The sequence below is a fragment of the Phacochoerus africanus genome, chromosome 1 (assembly GCF_016906955.1).
Source record: "Phacochoerus africanus isolate WHEZ1 chromosome 1, ROS_Pafr_v1, whole genome shotgun sequence".
Taxonomy (NCBI): Eukaryota; Metazoa; Chordata; class Mammalia; order Artiodactyla; family Suidae; genus Phacochoerus; species Phacochoerus africanus.
The window spans coordinates 247823957-247842952 of NC_062544.1; the positions used below are offsets into that span (position 1 = coordinate 247823957).

Below are 18996 nucleotides of genomic sequence, written 5' to 3' on the forward strand. Positions count from 1 at the left end.
TTTAGAAAGACAGCTGCAATAAATATTTAAATTGAGCATTCAGAAATGAGATTTCTAGTTTTCTTCCACAAAGACAATGATGAACTGTATAGAAATATTTTCATGGTTTCATAGTTTCACTATACAGCACCTACAGTTTACAGTGACTACTTTTAATCTCACTAATGTCCACAACTTGTAGGAACACAGGGTTCGTATTAGGAAAAGATTAATTCTTTCAGCTGTAAAAAACACAACAAAATAACAAATATAAGCATTTAATTTCTTACTATTTATTTAAGAAGCAAAAATCGGAGTTCCCGTCGTGGCGCAGTGGTTAACGAATCCGACTGGGAACCATGAGGTTGAGGGTTCGGTCCCTGCCCTTGCTCAGTGGGTTAACGATCCGGCATTGCCGTGAGCTGTGGTGTAGGTTGCAGACGCGGCTCCGATCCCGCGTTGCTGTGGCTCTGGCTTAGGCCAGTGGCTACAGCTCCGATTCGACCCCTAGCCTGGGAACCTCCATATGCCACGGGAGCGGCCCAAGAAATAGCAACAACAACAACAACAACAAAAAAAGACAAAAGACAAAAAAAGAAGCAAAAATCATGCTTCACAGTTTTTATTTAACCTCTTCTCTGTCACACCAGAAGCTCATTCAACCCAAATAAGGCTTGTCAAAGAAAATTTTTATTTCATCATTTGTTCATATCAGACTCGGTATAACTCAATATGAGCATAAAGAATGGAACCAAAGGGAACACATCTAAATATTGTAATCTTAAAACTTTTGGTTTTACTGTAAAGGGAATTTAATAAGAATGGGTACTTTTTTTTTTTGGTAAGGTGCAAATGGTAATAGGCAAACATAATCTCAAACAATACCTCCCGGAATAGCTGATCTTCTACAGGTGACATAAACAGACATGTGAAGAGTGCTTGATGGAAGTACAAGTCTTTACTGATTTCTGGGTGATTTATACAACATTTAATAAGAGCCATTGCTTCAGGTATGCGTTCACAGGCAATTAGGTATCTGGCACGTAGTTCAAAGAATAGTGGATTTTCAGAACTTAAATATTTGTTCACTATATTAAAAAGAAAACAGACTCTTATTACTCTCAAAAAAAGACTGTCTCAAACTTTGTTCTTTGAAACTTCAGCAGTAACATGTGGTATCTAATTAAACTAACTAGTTATTTAATTAAATATCACTTTCCTTAGAGTTTATTTGTGAAAAGAATATTCACTTAAATGACTGGAAAAACGGAAATATGAGTGACATCAAAGCTGTGCTCAAGAAATATCTGCAGATTCTTTCTCAGTCTAAAAAGTAAACAAAATTATAAAAAGAAAAAAACATGAAATTTTTTTTACATACACTATTATGTTAAAATATATTTCAAATGACATGAGGTCTGGAATTTCTTTCCAGTCTAAGATTATGTATGTTACCCTCTTGCTGCCCAGTATTTTCATTACTGTAAGATTAAAAGGCCAAATCCTAATTTGTCATTAAAATCACATTAATTCAGATTAGTTATAGAGAAATGTAATCTGAATTAATGAAAAAGTTCAATCATTAAAAGAAATGTGTTTTATCACTTTCCAAAAAAAAGTTAAGCTAACAGTAGTGCCAAATAGGACTGCTTATATATGCTCATGCATCCTTAAGGATAACTACTAATTAATACTTGCTTTTACACAATTTTAAAATATACAAACACCTTTATATAATCATTTAGACCTAACAACAACCTCATGACAGGTATAATCATTGTTTTATAGATCACAAAACTGAGTCTCAGAGAGGTCAAATGACTTGCCCAAGGACAAAGAATTAATTAAATAAGTGGCAGAGCAGCAACTGGAACCCATTTTCATGACTTCGAATCCAAAAGTGTTTTAATTGGTTACACATGGTTAATCACTAGCTTCTGAAATGCCTACAAATACTGTTTTGAGCTTCAACATTTGCCTTATAATTCTGTTTATAATATATAAGCAGACAATAATATGTATATATAAACTTCTAATGCAAAGATAAACTTCAGACTTATTTTTACCCTAATGATCACCAACTAGAGGAGAGTCATCCACATTAGTGAGATTCTAGAGCAGCTTTTCCCAAAGTGAGGTATGCTAGTTTAAATATAAAAGGACTATTAATGTGTATATATACACATACACACATACATACATACCTATACATAAACTGTATATATTAAGGCCATAAGCCCCCACACCAACCAGCTCCTATTTCCTTTCTACTCTTTTGTTGTTCTAGCTCCTACTCAGAGAAGCCTAAAGCTACTTTAAAAGCCCAAATTCTTCTCTTCTGTTCTCACTCCCTATGAATCTGCCTTTGCATAGCTCCTGACCCCTGTGGCCACATTCCCCAGTTTCCTCAGAGATTCCTTCAGACTGTCACCCTTACCTTCCTTGTATTTGATGGTTCATACCTTTTCTCAATGATTCAACTCTTTCTCCTCTGATCTCAGGTTTTTTTTTATTCTGTTCTGAGACCCTCACATGAAGTGCTAGTCTCCTTTGCATTATTCCTTATATTTATACTACTATACCACTGTCACATATACCTTAGCTCTTTACTTCTATAGTCTTGGCCTACTTTCCATCTCATTCCACCGCTATGTACTACTTCTGATCTTATCTCTTTTTTCATCTTCTCTCACATCTTTGTTCTAGTCCTCTACACTTGTATCCAGGGTCAGCTTGCTCTTAAGCCCTAGAATCATAGCCCCTTCTCCATTCAGTTCTATTCACAACCCACTCCCACCCCTTTACCTGGGACAAATGGAAAGATCTTAGCCTACTCATGACAATCAGTGATGTGAAATGTCTTTCTCACCAGACCATTGTCTGAATGGTTCCAGGGCTGGGAGGTCTTGTCTTGCACTCCACAGGCTCTCACCATGCTCTCACTTTGTGCTTATTCACTGCTACTGAGCTTACACGCTAAGTTTTGGTGACCAAAATGTTTTGGGGCTCAGGACTAATATGGCCAAAAAAAAAAATTGTTTTTAAGATTTAACTAGAAGTAGTTGACAGAGCTTCCTGACTCAAAAGGAAATTTTGGCTAACAGGAACCACTGTGGATCTAGGTTGGAGAGGAAGTAATGTCAAAAAAAAGTATGCAGGTGGTAAGGGGATAAGACAAACAATTTCTATTAATGAATAATGTTTGGGAAGTACTGCTTTTAGAGTATTTGGAATTGAAATTTACTTATTCACATAATTAAGTCATTCATTCACTTATGCATTCATCATGTGGTGATTCATTCAATAAACTATTACTTATACTGAGCGCCTACTCTGTACCAGGCACTGGGCTAGATACAGGATACACAGTAGTGTATATCAAAACAAAAACTGAAACACTGAGTTCCATCCTTCACAGAGTTTCCTATATAATGGAGAGTCTATGTGCTTAAACAGGGCATTTTGTTTTAAGAGTGTTCCTACTTAATTAGATTTTTAAAATATAAAGTGACCAAAAAAAAAAAAACTCTTTGTAAATAAGCAATATCTGGATGGTAAATGTGTTAACACTGAATTCCCATTAATAAATGGGAGATTAGTAGAAATAATTGTACATAGTCTTCTGTTAAAAAAAATCACTCTTAGGGCAGTTCCCCTGTGGACCAGAGGTTAGGATCCAGCACATTCACTAATGTGGCCCAGGTTCAATCTCTGGTCTGGGAACTGAGACCCCATATCAAGCTACTGCAAGCCACGGCCAAAAAATTATTTAAAAAAAAGAAAAAAAGAAGAAGAACAGAGGTTCTCCTAACTCCTTTAAAAAAAAAAAAATCACTCTTTGGTTGAGTTAATATAACAAATTAAACACACTTCATGTGAAAATACATTACTCTTATTCAATATTATAAAATAAAGAAAAATCATTATTACTGCTCTAGTTAGAAAATGAAATTGTGTTTGCTTCTCACAAATGTTGGTTTAGATTTTGAGTCTCCTGAAGTACCTATCTCCTGAGATGCTGGCTGGGCTTTAAGAACAGCTTGCAACACTGGATCTTCCCATGGGCCACCATCTCTAATGATTCGAGTCACCAGTTCCAGATTCACATTTCCATATCTGCGGAGGTGATTCTGGCATTCCTAGGAGAGAAAAATCATTTTGGCTTTGTAAATTTAAAGGGGTTAAAAACTAAACTTGATCATCATTGTCAGTAAAATGACTGATGGTCAATGAGGCAGCTGATAAACTATTAAAAGAGAAAGGGTTGCTTTAGTAACCTAAGTAGGGTGTCAAAGCCCCATGAGTACACAAATAGGCTTTAATGCCAAAGGTTACACAGTTTGTACATAATTGAACTTAGAAAATCCCATTTCATCAGGGATGGAGTGTAACCTAAGGGAAAAACATAAGGGATGCATCATTGCAAAGAAAAGATTTCAAAAACCTAATGGAAAAACTCACAGGATGCAGCGTTTCTAGGAAAAGAACCAGGTTGCAAAAATGTAAAACGTGTATGTTCAGTAAATTTATGTGAGGGCTCATAAAGTTTAAGTTTTTAATTATGGCAGGCAAGAGCCTGACAATAAGGGAATGGAGAGGTCCCTGTCCAATGCAAACTCTGGTTGGCAGGTAGGTACAGGTACCCTTCTCTGATTCCCAAGGTAGAATTTTAGATGTGGTAGAAGGTTGGAAGATGGAAATTCTATTCCCCTTTGTTATGTAAATAAATTTATAGTCTTGGGCTGAAAAAGGACAGGTTGAAGGAATAAATCCAGCTTATAATATAAAGACTTTGCATTAGATCTAAAATAAAGGCATTATTGATAAGTTGGGCATTAACTGATAATTTGTCTATGTCCTCTGGGGGAATTTAAAGGTATTAGAAATGATTTTAGAGAATCTGTTATCTTAGCCTTGTGATTAAAATATTAATTATGCAACATAAGTTTGTAAATAATATTTAATATTCAGGAGAACATGGTTTACTGAATTTTTAAATTTATTAGACTTAAATTTTATAAGGTTTAATCATTTGTTTATGCTTTCTTGATTCATTATATACTTTGTTAGATATTTTTTAAAATGTTTCATGGAATTTAATTTCATAATTTAAAAAGATTAACTAAAGGCCTAGTGGAGGTATAGGCAGATTTTTTTTAAATGCATAAATTGAGCCTAAGGCCTTAAGAAAAAAGTAAATATTGAAATTGGCAATGGTAAAAATTAGAATAACCTGCACATCAAAACACAAACATGTGTCAGAATTGTACTAAAAAAAATCACTCAGACATGAAAAACTTAGTAACAGTTATAAAGTGAAGTTTAAGGATAAAACCATATATATTTATAAATTTTACTTATCAGATTAATCATTAGGTTACATATTCAAAGTGGCAATAAACACTTTGCTTTTATTAAATTGCCATGTTTTCATCATTTAGCATTCTGAAATGATATCTATATGCCACTTTTCATTCATTATTAAAATACATAAAAGGTTTTGTTTTATAAAAGAACAAAGAAGTAGAAGAAATCAAGTTTCAAGATAAAGAATCATTCAAAGAAGTCAAAACATGGAAGTATCTTCTAAAAGTTATTTAGGGCATTCCAAATTAAAATGAGCAAGCAAGCAAGCAGAAACTATAAACAATGGGCAAGTTACTTAACCTTCTCTGCTCCTTCAGTTAACTCCTCTGCATAGTGGATACTAATAACACCTACTTCATAGGATTGTTGTGAGGATTCAATAATACACATTATTGAAAAGTGCTTGGGATAATGCCTGGCACATAACGAGCACTCAATACATGTTAGCTATTATTGGGGTTCCCGTCGTGGCTCAGCAATTAACGAACCCAACTAGCATACATGAGGATGCAGGTTCAATCCCTGGTCTTGATCAGTGGGTTAAGGATCCAGCGTTGCTGTGAACTGTGGTGTAGGTTGCAGATGTGGCTTGGATCCCGCATTGCTGTGGCTGTGGTGTGGGCCAGCAGCTATAGCTCCAACTGGACCCCTAGCCTGGGAACCTCCATGTGCCATGGGTGTGGCCCTAAAAAGTCAAAAAAAAAAAAAAGTTAGCTATTATTTTTTCTAGTTTAAGATTCTGAGTAAATATTTTATTTAGGACACCTAATTCTTAGCATAAAATTAATTTTTACACTTCTTTGTGTTAGCATGTTACAACAGTCATTAAAATAAGGTTTAAAGTTACTGATCAGCCATGATTTTTTAACACATGTAACATAATCATCTGTGGCAACAGCTTCATGGTTAAAAACAATCATCAATTTCAAACCTCACCATAAACAAACTCCTAAATTACTCTCATGTATGTCTACTCATGTAGACATACATATTGATGTCCATAAAATTAAACTATTGTAAACTGGCTTTTGGTCCAATTAAAGCATAAGAAATAAGGTGAGCTAGATGCCAGCCTGATTCACTAACTAGGCTTTAGCTCTGCAGCTGAGCTCTTGGACAGCCTATCTTTCTAGCAGTGTTAAAGTGTATGAGGCACCAATCACACAGCCATCAGCACTGTGGGACCTAGAAAAGGATTTGGGCCTAAGTCAATATACGGTGAATAGATCTACTGCTGATTTCTTAAAGTTGGAAAATTGGATAAACAAACAAACAAAAACACTTGGAGGTCTTGTTAACAGATTCCCAGGTCCCAACTCCAACTTACTGAATCAAAGTTTTTAGGGGAAAACCCTGATAATCTATATTTAACAATCCTCACCCCACAGTCAACTCTGGCATACTTTTTGACTGCACCCGCCTACATTTACTGTGCATTTTCATAAATGTTTATACTATAAATTATATACTTGTATACCTATCAATCCTTCACTAAAATTAATAAACTAGCTTAAGTTCATTTTTCTAAGATAAAAATTATAAATGAAAGGTTTGTTTTTTGTGTGTGGACACTCCTTGAGTCAAGTACATCATATTTTGGAGACCACTTCTATGGGGAAATAACTCTGGATAAGAAATAGAGAGATGAGGAGTTCCCGTCGTGGCGCAGTGGTTAACGAATCCGACTAGGAACCATGAGGTTGCAGGTTTGATCCCTGCCCTTGCTCAGTGGGTTAAGGATCAGGCGTTGCCCTGAGTGTGGTGTAGGTCACAGACGAGGCTCGGATCTCACGTTGCTATGGCTGTGGCATAGGCTGGCAGCTACAGCTCTGATTAGACGCCTAGCCTGGGAACCTCCATATGCCATGGGAGAGGCCCAAGAAATAGCAAAAAGACAAAAAAAAAAAGAAATAGAGATGAAATAAGATTTCATTTTGGTCTTTCACAGGATGAAAGAAAACAAATTTCTAAGTATCTTTTGGCTCTTTCTCTAAATAGTATAGAGGCTTTTTGGATGATATTCAGTTTAAAAGCCCTCCAAGTGAGGAGTTCCCGTCGTGGCCCAGTGGTTAACAAATCCGACTAGGAACCATGAGGTTGAGGGTTCGGTCCCTGGCCTTGCTCAGTGGGTTAACGATCCGGCGTTGCCGTGAGCTGTGGTGTAGGTTGCAGACGTGGCTCGGATCCTGCGTTGCTGTGGCTCTGGCATAGGCCGGTGGCTACAGCTCTGATTCAACCCCTAGCCTGGGAACCTCCATATGCCGCGGGAGCGGCCCAATTAATAGCAACAACAACAACAAAAAAGACAAAAGACAAAAAAAAAAAAAAAAAAAGCCCTCCAAGTGAAAAAGGAAGCACTTAAATCACTACAGAATTTACAACTTTTCTAGAGTATATTCATATTGTATTTTTAAAGAATGCTTTACCGAAGTAAAAAATTGGGCCTGTATATGAATGTAATCCTTTATTTACCCACTGCAGTGTACTAAATATAATTCCCTCAGAAACTTCCATTCAATGTTGTGTCTTTTGGAGTTCCCATCGTGGCTCAGTGGTTAACGAATCCAACTAGGAACCATGAGGTTGTGGGTTCGATCCCTGGCCTCACTCAGTGGGTTAAGGATCCAGCGTTGCTGTAAGCTATGGTGTAGGCTGCAGACACAGCTTGGATCTGGCGTTGCTGTGGCTCTGGTATAGGCTGCCTGCTACAGCTCCGATCGGACCCCTAACCTGGAAACCTCTATATGCCCTGGGTGCGGCCCTGGAAAAACGACAAAAAAAAAAAAAAAAAAGACAATCTTGTGTCTTTGCAGAAAACATAGCTTTCCTCACTCTTCTCTTGGAATCTGTTTAGTTTCAAAAGATTCTTCTTCCTTGAACCTGTTGCCACTTTAGAGTTGGCCACTACAACATGTCTGTGAAGCTGCAGGTCAGTGTTCTGGCCATTTCACAAACTTGATCTGAACGCTTTCACTTCTCATAGGATGAACGTTCTTAAAGCTCTGATTAAGGACCTCTCAATTTACCTACCTATTCATTCACTTATTATTGCACATCGTGACTCTTTCTCCAGTCTAGTTTCTTCCTTGTTTCCCAAACTTAATCTTGTACTTTCTTGCTTATGCCTTTTCTGTATCACTCTTTTTCTCCTACAACTTCATATAAACTTAACTAAATCCTTTTCTAAGCATCTTTCCACATAGAAAAGCCTCCAGTAACTACTTCAATTCATAATAATTTTTCTCCTGAAATATTCAAAATTTGTACTACTCCACTCTTCTAGTACTTACCATAAAGGAGGAAGGCCCTGCATTATTAAGTGTTGCTATCTTACTTCGTAGTTAAAAGCTTCAACAGAATCAGAGAAGGAAAGGTACACCAGAGAAGTCATTCTCAGTAATAAATAACTTTTAAAATCAAAACAGGTTTTATGGAAATCTGTATAAATAGAAGCACTATGAAATATCTGTCTTATTTTAAGTGAAATACAGATTCCAGAATAAACTTACAAAATACCAAGTCAAACTCATTCATAAGCAAGCTATGGAAATCAAAGGAAATCAAAGGAAAAAATATAAAAAGGTATTCAGTGTGGTTAACTTTGTGAAAATGAAGCCTTAAAAATACAGTAAAATTTTTATAAAACTTTGAAGTGAGATAAGAATGATCATATCTTTTATTATTATGCTTTCATTGGTTATCTTATGGCAAAACACTTTAAAATTCAAAGATGTTATGCAACTTTCTTTTACATAAAGACAATTCTCACAAATTTGCTGTTTTTCTGGGCTAAGTTCCTAAGTATTTACCATGTTTTTGAGGAAATAAATTTGCTCATATAAAGACAATAGTACACAATGAAAAAAGTTACTGCTTTGTAAAAGAAGTTCTTAAGGAGAAAATAATTGTAAATGGATGTTTCAATGTATTTGCATCATTATATGATTGTTGTTGCTGAAAATCGATGTCACATATAATGCTTGTATCCACTGACATTTAAAAACTAAAATTAGAAATTTCTGTTTATATATCCTTCATCTGGAACATTTTAATGAGTTTTCAATTTATTTGTTAAAAAATTATTAGTGTTCAAGAAAACAATGCTTTTAGAAACAATAGAAATTTATTAGTCAAATTGCAATAAAACTGTAAGTTTGATGGAGAGCATTTAAAACTGAGTATCAAATAGAAAATGTCTCCATTTGGACCAAAGGTTTACTTTTTACCTATGACAACTGTTAAAACCAAGTATCAAAGTAAACTGAACTTAAAAGTCAAACTGAACTACTCTATGACCAACTGTTAAAATTTTTCAAAAATACATTCAGTCATACTTGTGTCATTAAAGTCAATGCTGTTAAAATATTATTTTATTTTTATCCTTTTAAAATATAGTTTTATGTTTTATAATGTATATAGTATTAGTACATGTACTAAATGACAAATTATACTCATTTTGGGGATATGTGCTCAAACTTTAAAAAATCTAGATGGGTATGATATCAGAAGTCTGGGGATTCCTGGTTTTAGGTATTATTTGTTTTTATATCTGTGTTTGGAATCAAATATAAAACTCATTTTCCATTGACCCTAATGTCATCTCAGCTTTCTTTAATATCTCCTGATCTGCTTCTTCCTTGCCATTTCTTTAACTTACACTCTAGTCTAGGCCTTCATCTGCTATCACTCAGATAACCACACTAAAGTTTTATTCCACCCTCTCCCCAGTAAGGCAGTCTTGAAAAGATTTTAAAACGTTAGGGCTCTGAAGCATTTAAGATAGTAGTATAAATAAGAAACATGTCTTTAAACCTATTTTTTTGATGTATATATTATTGCAAACACACAGGTATATAATTTCAAATAATAGATCAGGAAATACTGGAAAGAATGCTGGGCTGAGAATAGGATTTAGGTCCTTGTTCTGCTTCTATAAACCTCACCTCCACTGGACCTTAAATTTCTTATCTATAAAATAAGGGACTGTTGAATTAAATAGTTTCTAAGGTGACTCTCAGTATCAAAATTATAAAAATGCATTAAGCCTATAAATTACACATATTAAGTTTTTGTAAATAACTGGAATCATGCACTTAGTCAAGTATTTAAGATAGATCTTTTGAGGCTTTTTAAAAAATGAATATTTAATTATGAGTAATTATTTCCTGTTTAATAAACCTAATTACATTATGAAAGAATTTAGGTAACAATGTAAATGTTAAATTATCAATTTCCTTCTGAAGGGGAAGTATAATTGGGTTTCAGAATTAACTGGTGGTTGCCACGCTAATGAAATCACAACCCTACCATCAATATTTTAAAACAAGTAATGAAATAATATGGCCAGCAGTGAAGTGCTACTGTTATGGTTCCTACCTGTAAGATAGACCCTAAAGCAGAATTATATGCAAGATTTATTTGAGTACAGGATACTATGCAGAGAAATAAATATAAAATCTTATTCAGGAGAAAGAGCACTGGAGTCAGTCAAGAGAACGTGTCACAGTATAGGCTATGCCTCAGATTGAGCAAGTTACTTCTCTCTACTAAATACTGTTGAATGGATGAATGAGTGAATATCTCTGGTTCTTGGTTTCATCATTTATTTAAAAATTAGATTGGACTTAATACCCTCTATAGTTCTTTACAGGTAAGTTTTCTCTGAGAAAATAGAAACTACTTCAGCACTAATATGCTGATAATTCTAATTATTATGTATCAGGACACTACACAATCAGCTTTCAATGAATAATGAATGCCTCAAAGAACCTGATATGCTTTCAGAGGTAGTTTCAAAAAGTCCTATCATTGATTTTAAAGGCACTTACATATCTACGCCTGACAACACAAGATTGCATAGAATACATAAGATCTTTATTTATGGTTGGATACTATGGTGTGAATAACTGTCAATGCACATTTCTTTTGAGATGATTGCTCTTCCATGTGTCCGAGTATACTGGCCTTTCCTGAGATATGCAACTTACTGATGTTGACACCCCTATTTTTTGGAGGCTTGCTCTTGGTCCCTTGAGTTTAACTATCTCAGGTTTATTATATATTTTATGCTTGAAATAACTCTGGGTCTTTTATCTCTTCAAAGTGATTATAGAACTTCAACAGCCGAACAGAAATGGTTTCTACTCAAACAGATTATTAAAAAAATACACACAGAAAGTGAAAATATTTCTGGGGTTGTGATATAAAAAATTATTAGTAAATTTCAAAAAAAAATGCCAGAGGAAAAATATTAAAGCTTTACCCATTTCAACACAAGATTTATCTAAAGAATACAATCTTTGCAAAATGATTTCAGAACCTGAAACTTTAATTTTAACATCAATCCCTTTTATTCCCAATGCTAAATATGTGGCTCACTTGTCAAATACGTTTCTTTCATAGATAGTGAAATCTTTTCCCTTATATTTTTCTCACAATTAAGCATACTTCAGTTTCTCTTTTTTCTACACATTATCAATGGGAATCAACAAGTAAAAATTTGATGGTTTCATCCTCTGAATACATTTATTCAGCCCCCCCATCTTACTCTACACATTGGTAACCAATGGACCATGAAGTAAGCAGCTTCAACAATATACCTCATTATTTCCTATTTTTTTTAACAGTTCAGTAAGGATAATACATCTCTAAATAGAATTTTTTAAAAAGAAAGAAATAGCTAGACATCAGACAGAAATGTCTGAGGACTTATTTATCCTTCTTTTGTATTGGCAAACACACCAGTACTTAGACTACTAAAGTAGCATTGGAAACATCAGGATGAAAGTTCTTCGCCCACCCAATTTAATAATGCAGTTGGAGAGACTATCAAATCACAGTATAGACGGATTAGTGCTTTGCTAACTGTGGAAAAACTTAGGTGGGACAAGGCATATGCAGTCAAAATGGAGTTGAGCAGAGACAGGAGAGCCTCTATTCGAGCAGAAAATATGCGAACACAGTTTTTAAATTGTTTCTCAGAAAATTTCTTGCCCGTAAGCTGGTATGGTTGTATTTAAAAGCCTTTCACTGGCACTACAAAGGTGGTTTTGAATACTAAGAGGAGGAAATTGTCCAATTAAGTCTTTGAAAAATTTATTCCAAGTAGCTTAGGGGAGGGGACATGATCCAGGTTTTGATAAGGTTTTAGCGGAATGTCAATAGTTCTAAACTTATTCATATTAGCTAAAAATAATAAAATCTCAGAGACCTGCTGGTCTTATGATGATGACTATTTATTTACTCTAACTTCTTAGGGGAGATGGATACTTCCCCCACTGAAACAGGATGGGTATAATAATTTATTTAAAATTCTCTCTTGCTTCTGGGTCTTTTACTTTTTTTTGCCTTTTTTTTTTTTTTCCCTCACTCTTTAGGGCCACATCTGCAACATATGGAAGTCCCCGGGCTAAGGACTGAGTCAGGGCTGCAGCTGCTGGCCTAGGCCATAGCCACAGCAACACCAGATCCGAGCCCCATCTGTGACCTACACCTCAGTTGGCAGCAATGCCAGATACTTAATCACTGAGTCAGCTAGGCCAGGACAAAACCCACATTCTTATGGATACTAGTTGGGTTCTTAAGCAGCTGAGCCATAACAAGAACTACCCCCTTCCACCTTTCTCCACTCACCTGAAGCATGCAAGATTAAAAAATTGGGTGGAGTCCCAGGAAAAAAAGCTTAACTAAGGCAAACTTATAGTCTGAACAGAAAAGATCTTTGTGACTTACACACTGACCCCAACGGATGGAGAGAGTTTCCTCTGAGATCGAGGCAGGCTCATTAAAACATTTTCAGAGCTCTAGCAGTAACACTTTTAGATTATTGGTTAGCATCTTATTGACTACTCCAGGATCTCTCTCTTGTTCTTTTTTCCCCCTAAATTAAATAAGTGAGCAAAAATATATGTTTTTCTCTTGATTAATAAAAGGTCTTAAAAAAATTAGGAAGATTCATATGCAAACCAAAAATCTAACATTACGTATTAGTATTTGGATGTTCCAAAGATATCTAAAACTCTTTTGTCTAGAATGGAACTTATCTTCTTTCTATATCCCTCCTCTTTCCCCTTAATCACTGCTCACTTAGTGAATGGCACTACTCCATGTGGTTACTTCAGCTTAGGTGCCCAAGATTCCTCCCTATCTTCCTTTACTTCCATTCAGTCAATACCATAATGAGACTTTATTTCCCAATTATGTGTGTGTGCTTTTATTTAAAACTAGTATTTTCTTTTTCTGGAATCATTTCTGATATTAATAGGATTTTCATAACTATATTAACAACAGTGTACTAATTTTTACCTGTTTCTTCAGCTCAGTCCTATTTCTTTTATTCTGCAACAACTGTATGTGTAAATTCTTTTGTTTTGATCATTTCTAAATCAGCTGGAATACTTACTTGTTTTCCAAACAAAAGATGTGTAGCTGGTTGGTCTTCCAAGCATTTGGACTGTTTATTTCTGTTGCTCTCTCTCATAAACTATAGGGCTTGGCAGCTGTATTATTAAATAATATATTTTTCCCTTGAAAAACTCCAGACATTATTTATTTATTCTGGCATTTGTTATGATGGGGAAGTCTGTTGCAGGCCTGATTTTATTTTTTCCTTTGTGGGAGTCCTATTTGTTCTACATGAGTCCTGCATCTGTAGAAACTTTTGTTTATTCTGAAAACTCAAGACTATAAGAAGATAGGGTTGCATGTAGCTTTAATTGAAAATAAATTTGTAGAAATTGTTTCCTTCACTGATTTATTTTACTTTTTTTCTGGAGCTAATCTTCTGTTGATTGCCTTCATGACACTTTTAATTTCATAGTTTCATCTCCATACAATAATTTACTTTCATACATTCTTTGGGACTGTCCCTTCTTTACAATTTCATTTCCAGTTTCATGGACAATACCCTAGACTCAACCACAGCAAGAACATAACTGATCCTTTTTTTCTTTAAACTGTGGTATCTTACCATGTAACTGATGGTAACTGGTATTAGTCTCTTTATTCCTCTTTACCTAGAGAATTTAGAGCAGACAGCCATTTTACTAATGAGTAAATAGGTCTCTGTCAAATCCTTCAAAGTCAAAGAGAGAAGGAAGAAGTTTATGTTTATAGATTAATGGCCCATGAGGCAGTAAATTTTGATGAAGCTACAGTGGAAAACAACCACACCTCTTTACAAAACTTTCTCACCTCTAGGTATTGGGGCTGGCTGCATTTAGTTTGGGTTGTATCATTATTCTCTCAATGGAAAGAATGCCCTCCTGCAGAGCCATGCATTCCATTTTTAATGTAGGTAAAACAGGCACATCGAGATTCCTACTTTGTCAGTTCTGATCCACACCCAGTGCATTTTCAAGAAGCACCAACAAAACTGAGATTGGCCACACACCAAATATCCCACCTTCTGCTATTTCCTCCAGCCCCTATTGTTACAAACTGGTGCGGGGAGCAGGGTATTACTAGATAGGACTGTACGGTCTCTGTTTTATCTCATTTCCCTATTTAATCACATTCAGTTTATCAACTATTAATAAACCCTCATCCTAGTTTCCAGCATTCACAAGGAGCTTTTTTCCAAATTTTATTTTATTTTTGTCATTTCATTGGGAATCTAAAATATTTAATTATGGGTTTTGGAGAAAAAGTGCATGAATTCAACTACAAGCCTATGGAAAGCTCACAAATGAACACGTTTAAAAATAATAATAAGGTAGGATCATCATATGAGAAATTTGTCATCGTCCTGTGTTGAGGTAAAGAAAAACTGTTGGAAGCCAAGTGCCAAGAAAGCAAGCTTTTAGAAGCCAGCACAGATCTTTCTCAGGCTACACTGGGGTTAAGTCCCAATAAACCACCACTGGAAAACACCATAAGTTAAAAATGCGTTTAATACACCTAATCTCCCAAACATCACATAGCTTAGTTTAGCTTACTTTAAACATGCTCAGAACACTGACATTAGCCTACAGTTGAGCAAAGTCATCTACCACAAATCCTATTTTATAATAAAAAGATGAACATCTCATGTAATTTATTAAATATTATACTGAAAGTGAAAAACAGAATGATTGGTAAGTGTATTGATTGTTTACTCTCATGATGGCACGGCTGAGAGCTGCAACTCGCTACTGCCGCCCATCATCAGGAGACAGTATCACATGGCATATCACTAACCTGGGAAAAGATCAAAATTCAAAATTCAATCTAAAATTTTTACTGAATGGTATTCTTTCACACTGTTGTAAAACTGAAAAATCGTTAAGTTGAACCATCCTTAAGTAGGGGACCATCTGTAGATGGAACATTTGGCTCTAAGAATGAAGTTTCCCCTTGGAATAAAGCAGAGGCAAAATTATAGTAGAAGAAGAAGAAGAATTAATAATTTCTACTTGAACTGCCCAAGTTTTAGGAAACCCAAAATTCATGGAAGAACAAAATAAGCTTAAGAGCCAGGTTTTTGGTCTCATTGTGAAAAACAGAAATCCAGACAGTTATGACCTCAGAGGTCACACACTTTCCCAGCCAGGCTTAAGCCTTAAGCCTGATCATTTTGCTATGAGCAATGCCAAAGTGGTGACCCTATATATTAAGTACTTTATTGTCCCCATTTTACAAATGAGGAAACTAAAGAAATAATGTAACTTGCCCAAGATGACTGAGTGGAAAATTTGGGATACTCACAGTTGGAAAATGGGAGAGGAGAGAAGAGAAGAAAAGAAGGAACAATTAACTGAAATCCAGCAAAGAATATGAGTCCCTTCCTAACTCAAAGTGAGGTTCAGGGACCAGAACCATGAGAATCACCTCAAAGCTTGTCAGAAACGAAGATTCTCAGGCCCCACCCCAGAACTATGAATTATAATTTGGATTTAAAAGATTCCCAGGTGATCTTTATGTACATTACAGTATGAAGAGCAGCTTGTCCTACTTCTAGCAAAGGAGAAAGAGCATGATCTTAAGCTGGTGTGACTTTGTATGAAAGAAGGATAGAAATGACCTACTGGGGAAATAGGGTTTGCACTAGTAATCTTTAATCAAGTTTCAACATGTGGCATTGGAATTGTCATTGGATTATCAAAGGTCAGTCAAAAGCCTGAAGAATTCACAAAGCTTAGCAAATGTGAGGTTTTAAAAGAATATGGCCCTTCCCGGGTCCCTTAGAGCACAAGTCTGGGAAGCACTAGAAGCAGCAGCTCGGTTAGAAAATGAAAGACAATTCTCCAGGTAAAGCTAAAGTGGTAACAAAAGGTGAAATCTCTCCAAGGAGGCAGGGGTTAAGAGATTCAAGAAAATTCAGAGAAAGAAGCCACAGCAACAAAAGTAGCAGAAATGGCAGAGATTAAAAACAAAAAATAGAAGGGGTGAGCTTTAGAATTTAAGTAAGAGATAAAAAACAGTGTAAAACCATGAAATCTCCCTTGAGGAATTAACTATTTTGATAACCCTGTTCACAAGGAGAAAAAAAAGGATATATCCCTTCACAAATGTTATGATTTCACACATTTAAAACAGAAGGCAAATATTGTCTCTCATCTCCTCTATAAACAACTTCAGTGGTTCCCAGTGAAGTCATGGGCCACTTTCTAAAATACCCTTCATTTACAAAGGTTTGACTTTTTGTCTTTCTGTTTCTATACTAGAATTAAACTTACAACAGCAAGGTTTTTATGTTTTTGCTTATTAATGTTTTTTGTTGTTTTTTTTTTTTTTCCCCAGAGCTTAGTGCCTAGCAAACAGTAGGGACTATATGAAAACTTGATGAAGTAAAGTTCAAGAATGGACTGCCATGGAGTTCTCTTGCAATGGGTTAAGGAGCCAGCATTGTCACTGCAGTGACTTGGGTTGCTACTGTGGTGTGGGTTTGGTTTTTATAACTTTGAAATAAGATAATGTTTCATATTCAGTGTTATCTTTAAATCCATGTCAGTTTGGTAATGGTCATGATGGATTTAGACATTCTGCATGCATGAAAATTTGCCAAAAGGTATATTGGTGACTCAGAATAAAATCCAAGAGACTAGGAGACCACTCCTTTAACTCTTGGCTATCAAATGGTACAGGGTAATTAACCTAATTTAATAGTACCCCTGAAGCACGAGTCCAAAGTTGACTGGTTAAACAGAACTTATTATAAAACAACCTTAAGATTTTAAAAGCTCAGTACCAATGGCTTTTAGTTATTTTATTAATTATTTTAGGAAATGCTGTATCACCAACACTTTTGATACCACTCAAGATTAAAATGGTACAGAAAAACAGACACATTACTGGAGTGGAAAAGCAATTTTAGAGTCAGATTCTGAATGTGAAGAAGTTTTAGGCCCACCTTAGCCAATTACGCTTGCTTAGAATTTCCCTATTTTATGTATGTACAAGAGTGATCGATTATAAAAATACATTTTAATTTAGTCTAAAAGCCCTTTCTATAAACATGAAATAAAACTTCTAGGTGAGAGAAAGCACTGCACAACTTTTCTGTTACTCCGATTTCCTTCCTCAAAGTAGAATGCCATTTGTTGTCTGAGCAATGTTAACCCTGTGAACAATTTTACCCCTAGGGGGAGCTCAAAGTACATCTTCCTTTAGTCCCCCAGAGAGAAGTGCAATGATACAGCTAAGTACACATAAGTGAGCTACATATAGTATTAGGTATTGCTTCCCAATTAAATGATAAAAACATCAAATATTCTTGTATCTACAGGTGAAGTCTTAGATCTTTTGTCATTCTCTTCTGGATTTACTCTTCACTCATAGAGAATGTGCAAAAAAAAAAAAAAAAATCTGCCTCCTATTGGGGAAAGCTATTAAGAAAACAGGCAAGAAAATTGGCAAACAGCCAAGGGAAGAAGTGGCATGGGACAGGTAAAAAGAGTTCTTTTTCTAGGGCTGAGGTCTACACGGGGCTTTTGATATAAAAAGCAAGTATATATCCAAGATGTGCTTGGGAATCTACAAGGGTGGTGGCAGCAAGCTCTAGTCAATGTGGAATTAGAATCCTAGATATGAACTGCTTAAAAATACAGCTAAAAGTTAATTTTAAGAACTTTTTCTGCCCCAGCATGACAGAATCTTAAGTATTGACACCTTAGTAAATATAAAAACTTAATCAATGAAATACTTTTAGGGGGGAAATAAATGTTTTAAATGTAGACAAAACGTTAAGTAGTAAACTGTTTTACCTGGAATGATCCAAGAATATCCTTTAAGGGCTCTTCATAAAACTCATCTCTTCCAAAGAACAGCAGCAACTCAAAGAAACTCCTAGAAAGAATAAGTGAAAGATAACATGCATTGCTTCTTTGATTTTTTTTTTGCCCCAATTTAAAAGATTCTCAAGAGATACTAGTTATATAATATCAGATATTTAGTTTTACAATAATTGGCTATGAAAAATTGTATTGATCATTTTGGATTCATATCATATTTTCAGTAAAATTATAATAAAAAAGAAACCTAAAGTTCTACAACTATAGAATGAACAGTTATATTACTTATGCCTACCAGTGTTCACAGTGGTGGAAAAAATGCAATGGTATACCAGGTGAAAAAAATGTGTCTACAAGTGTCAAAATGATTCAAAATGAGCAGAGTCCAGCCTCACCCCAGTATAAGGACCCCAGAGAAAATTCAAAATCTAATTTTTCTCAG

General features: G+C 35.2%; 1 protein-coding gene across 3 annotated transcripts in view; it reads right to left on the reverse strand.

The window, feature by feature from the left end:
• ZNF654 (zinc finger protein 654) overlaps positions 1-18996 on the reverse strand; it is an 83321-nt gene that overhangs the window by 13302 nt on the left and 51023 nt on the right. For 2 of the 3 annotated variants that reach the window (XM_047794366.1, XM_047794365.1), the window contains exons 3-5: positions 18528-18609; positions 3983-4118; positions 865-1067 (exon numbers count right to left, since the gene is read on the reverse strand). In XM_047794366.1, coding sequence (XP_047650322.1) covers positions 865-1067; positions 3983-4118; positions 18528-18609 — 421 coding nt within the window. The remainder of the gene's footprint in view (positions 1-864; positions 1068-3982; positions 4119-18527; positions 18610-18996) is intronic. The other variant, XM_047794367.1, reaches the window with a different exon arrangement.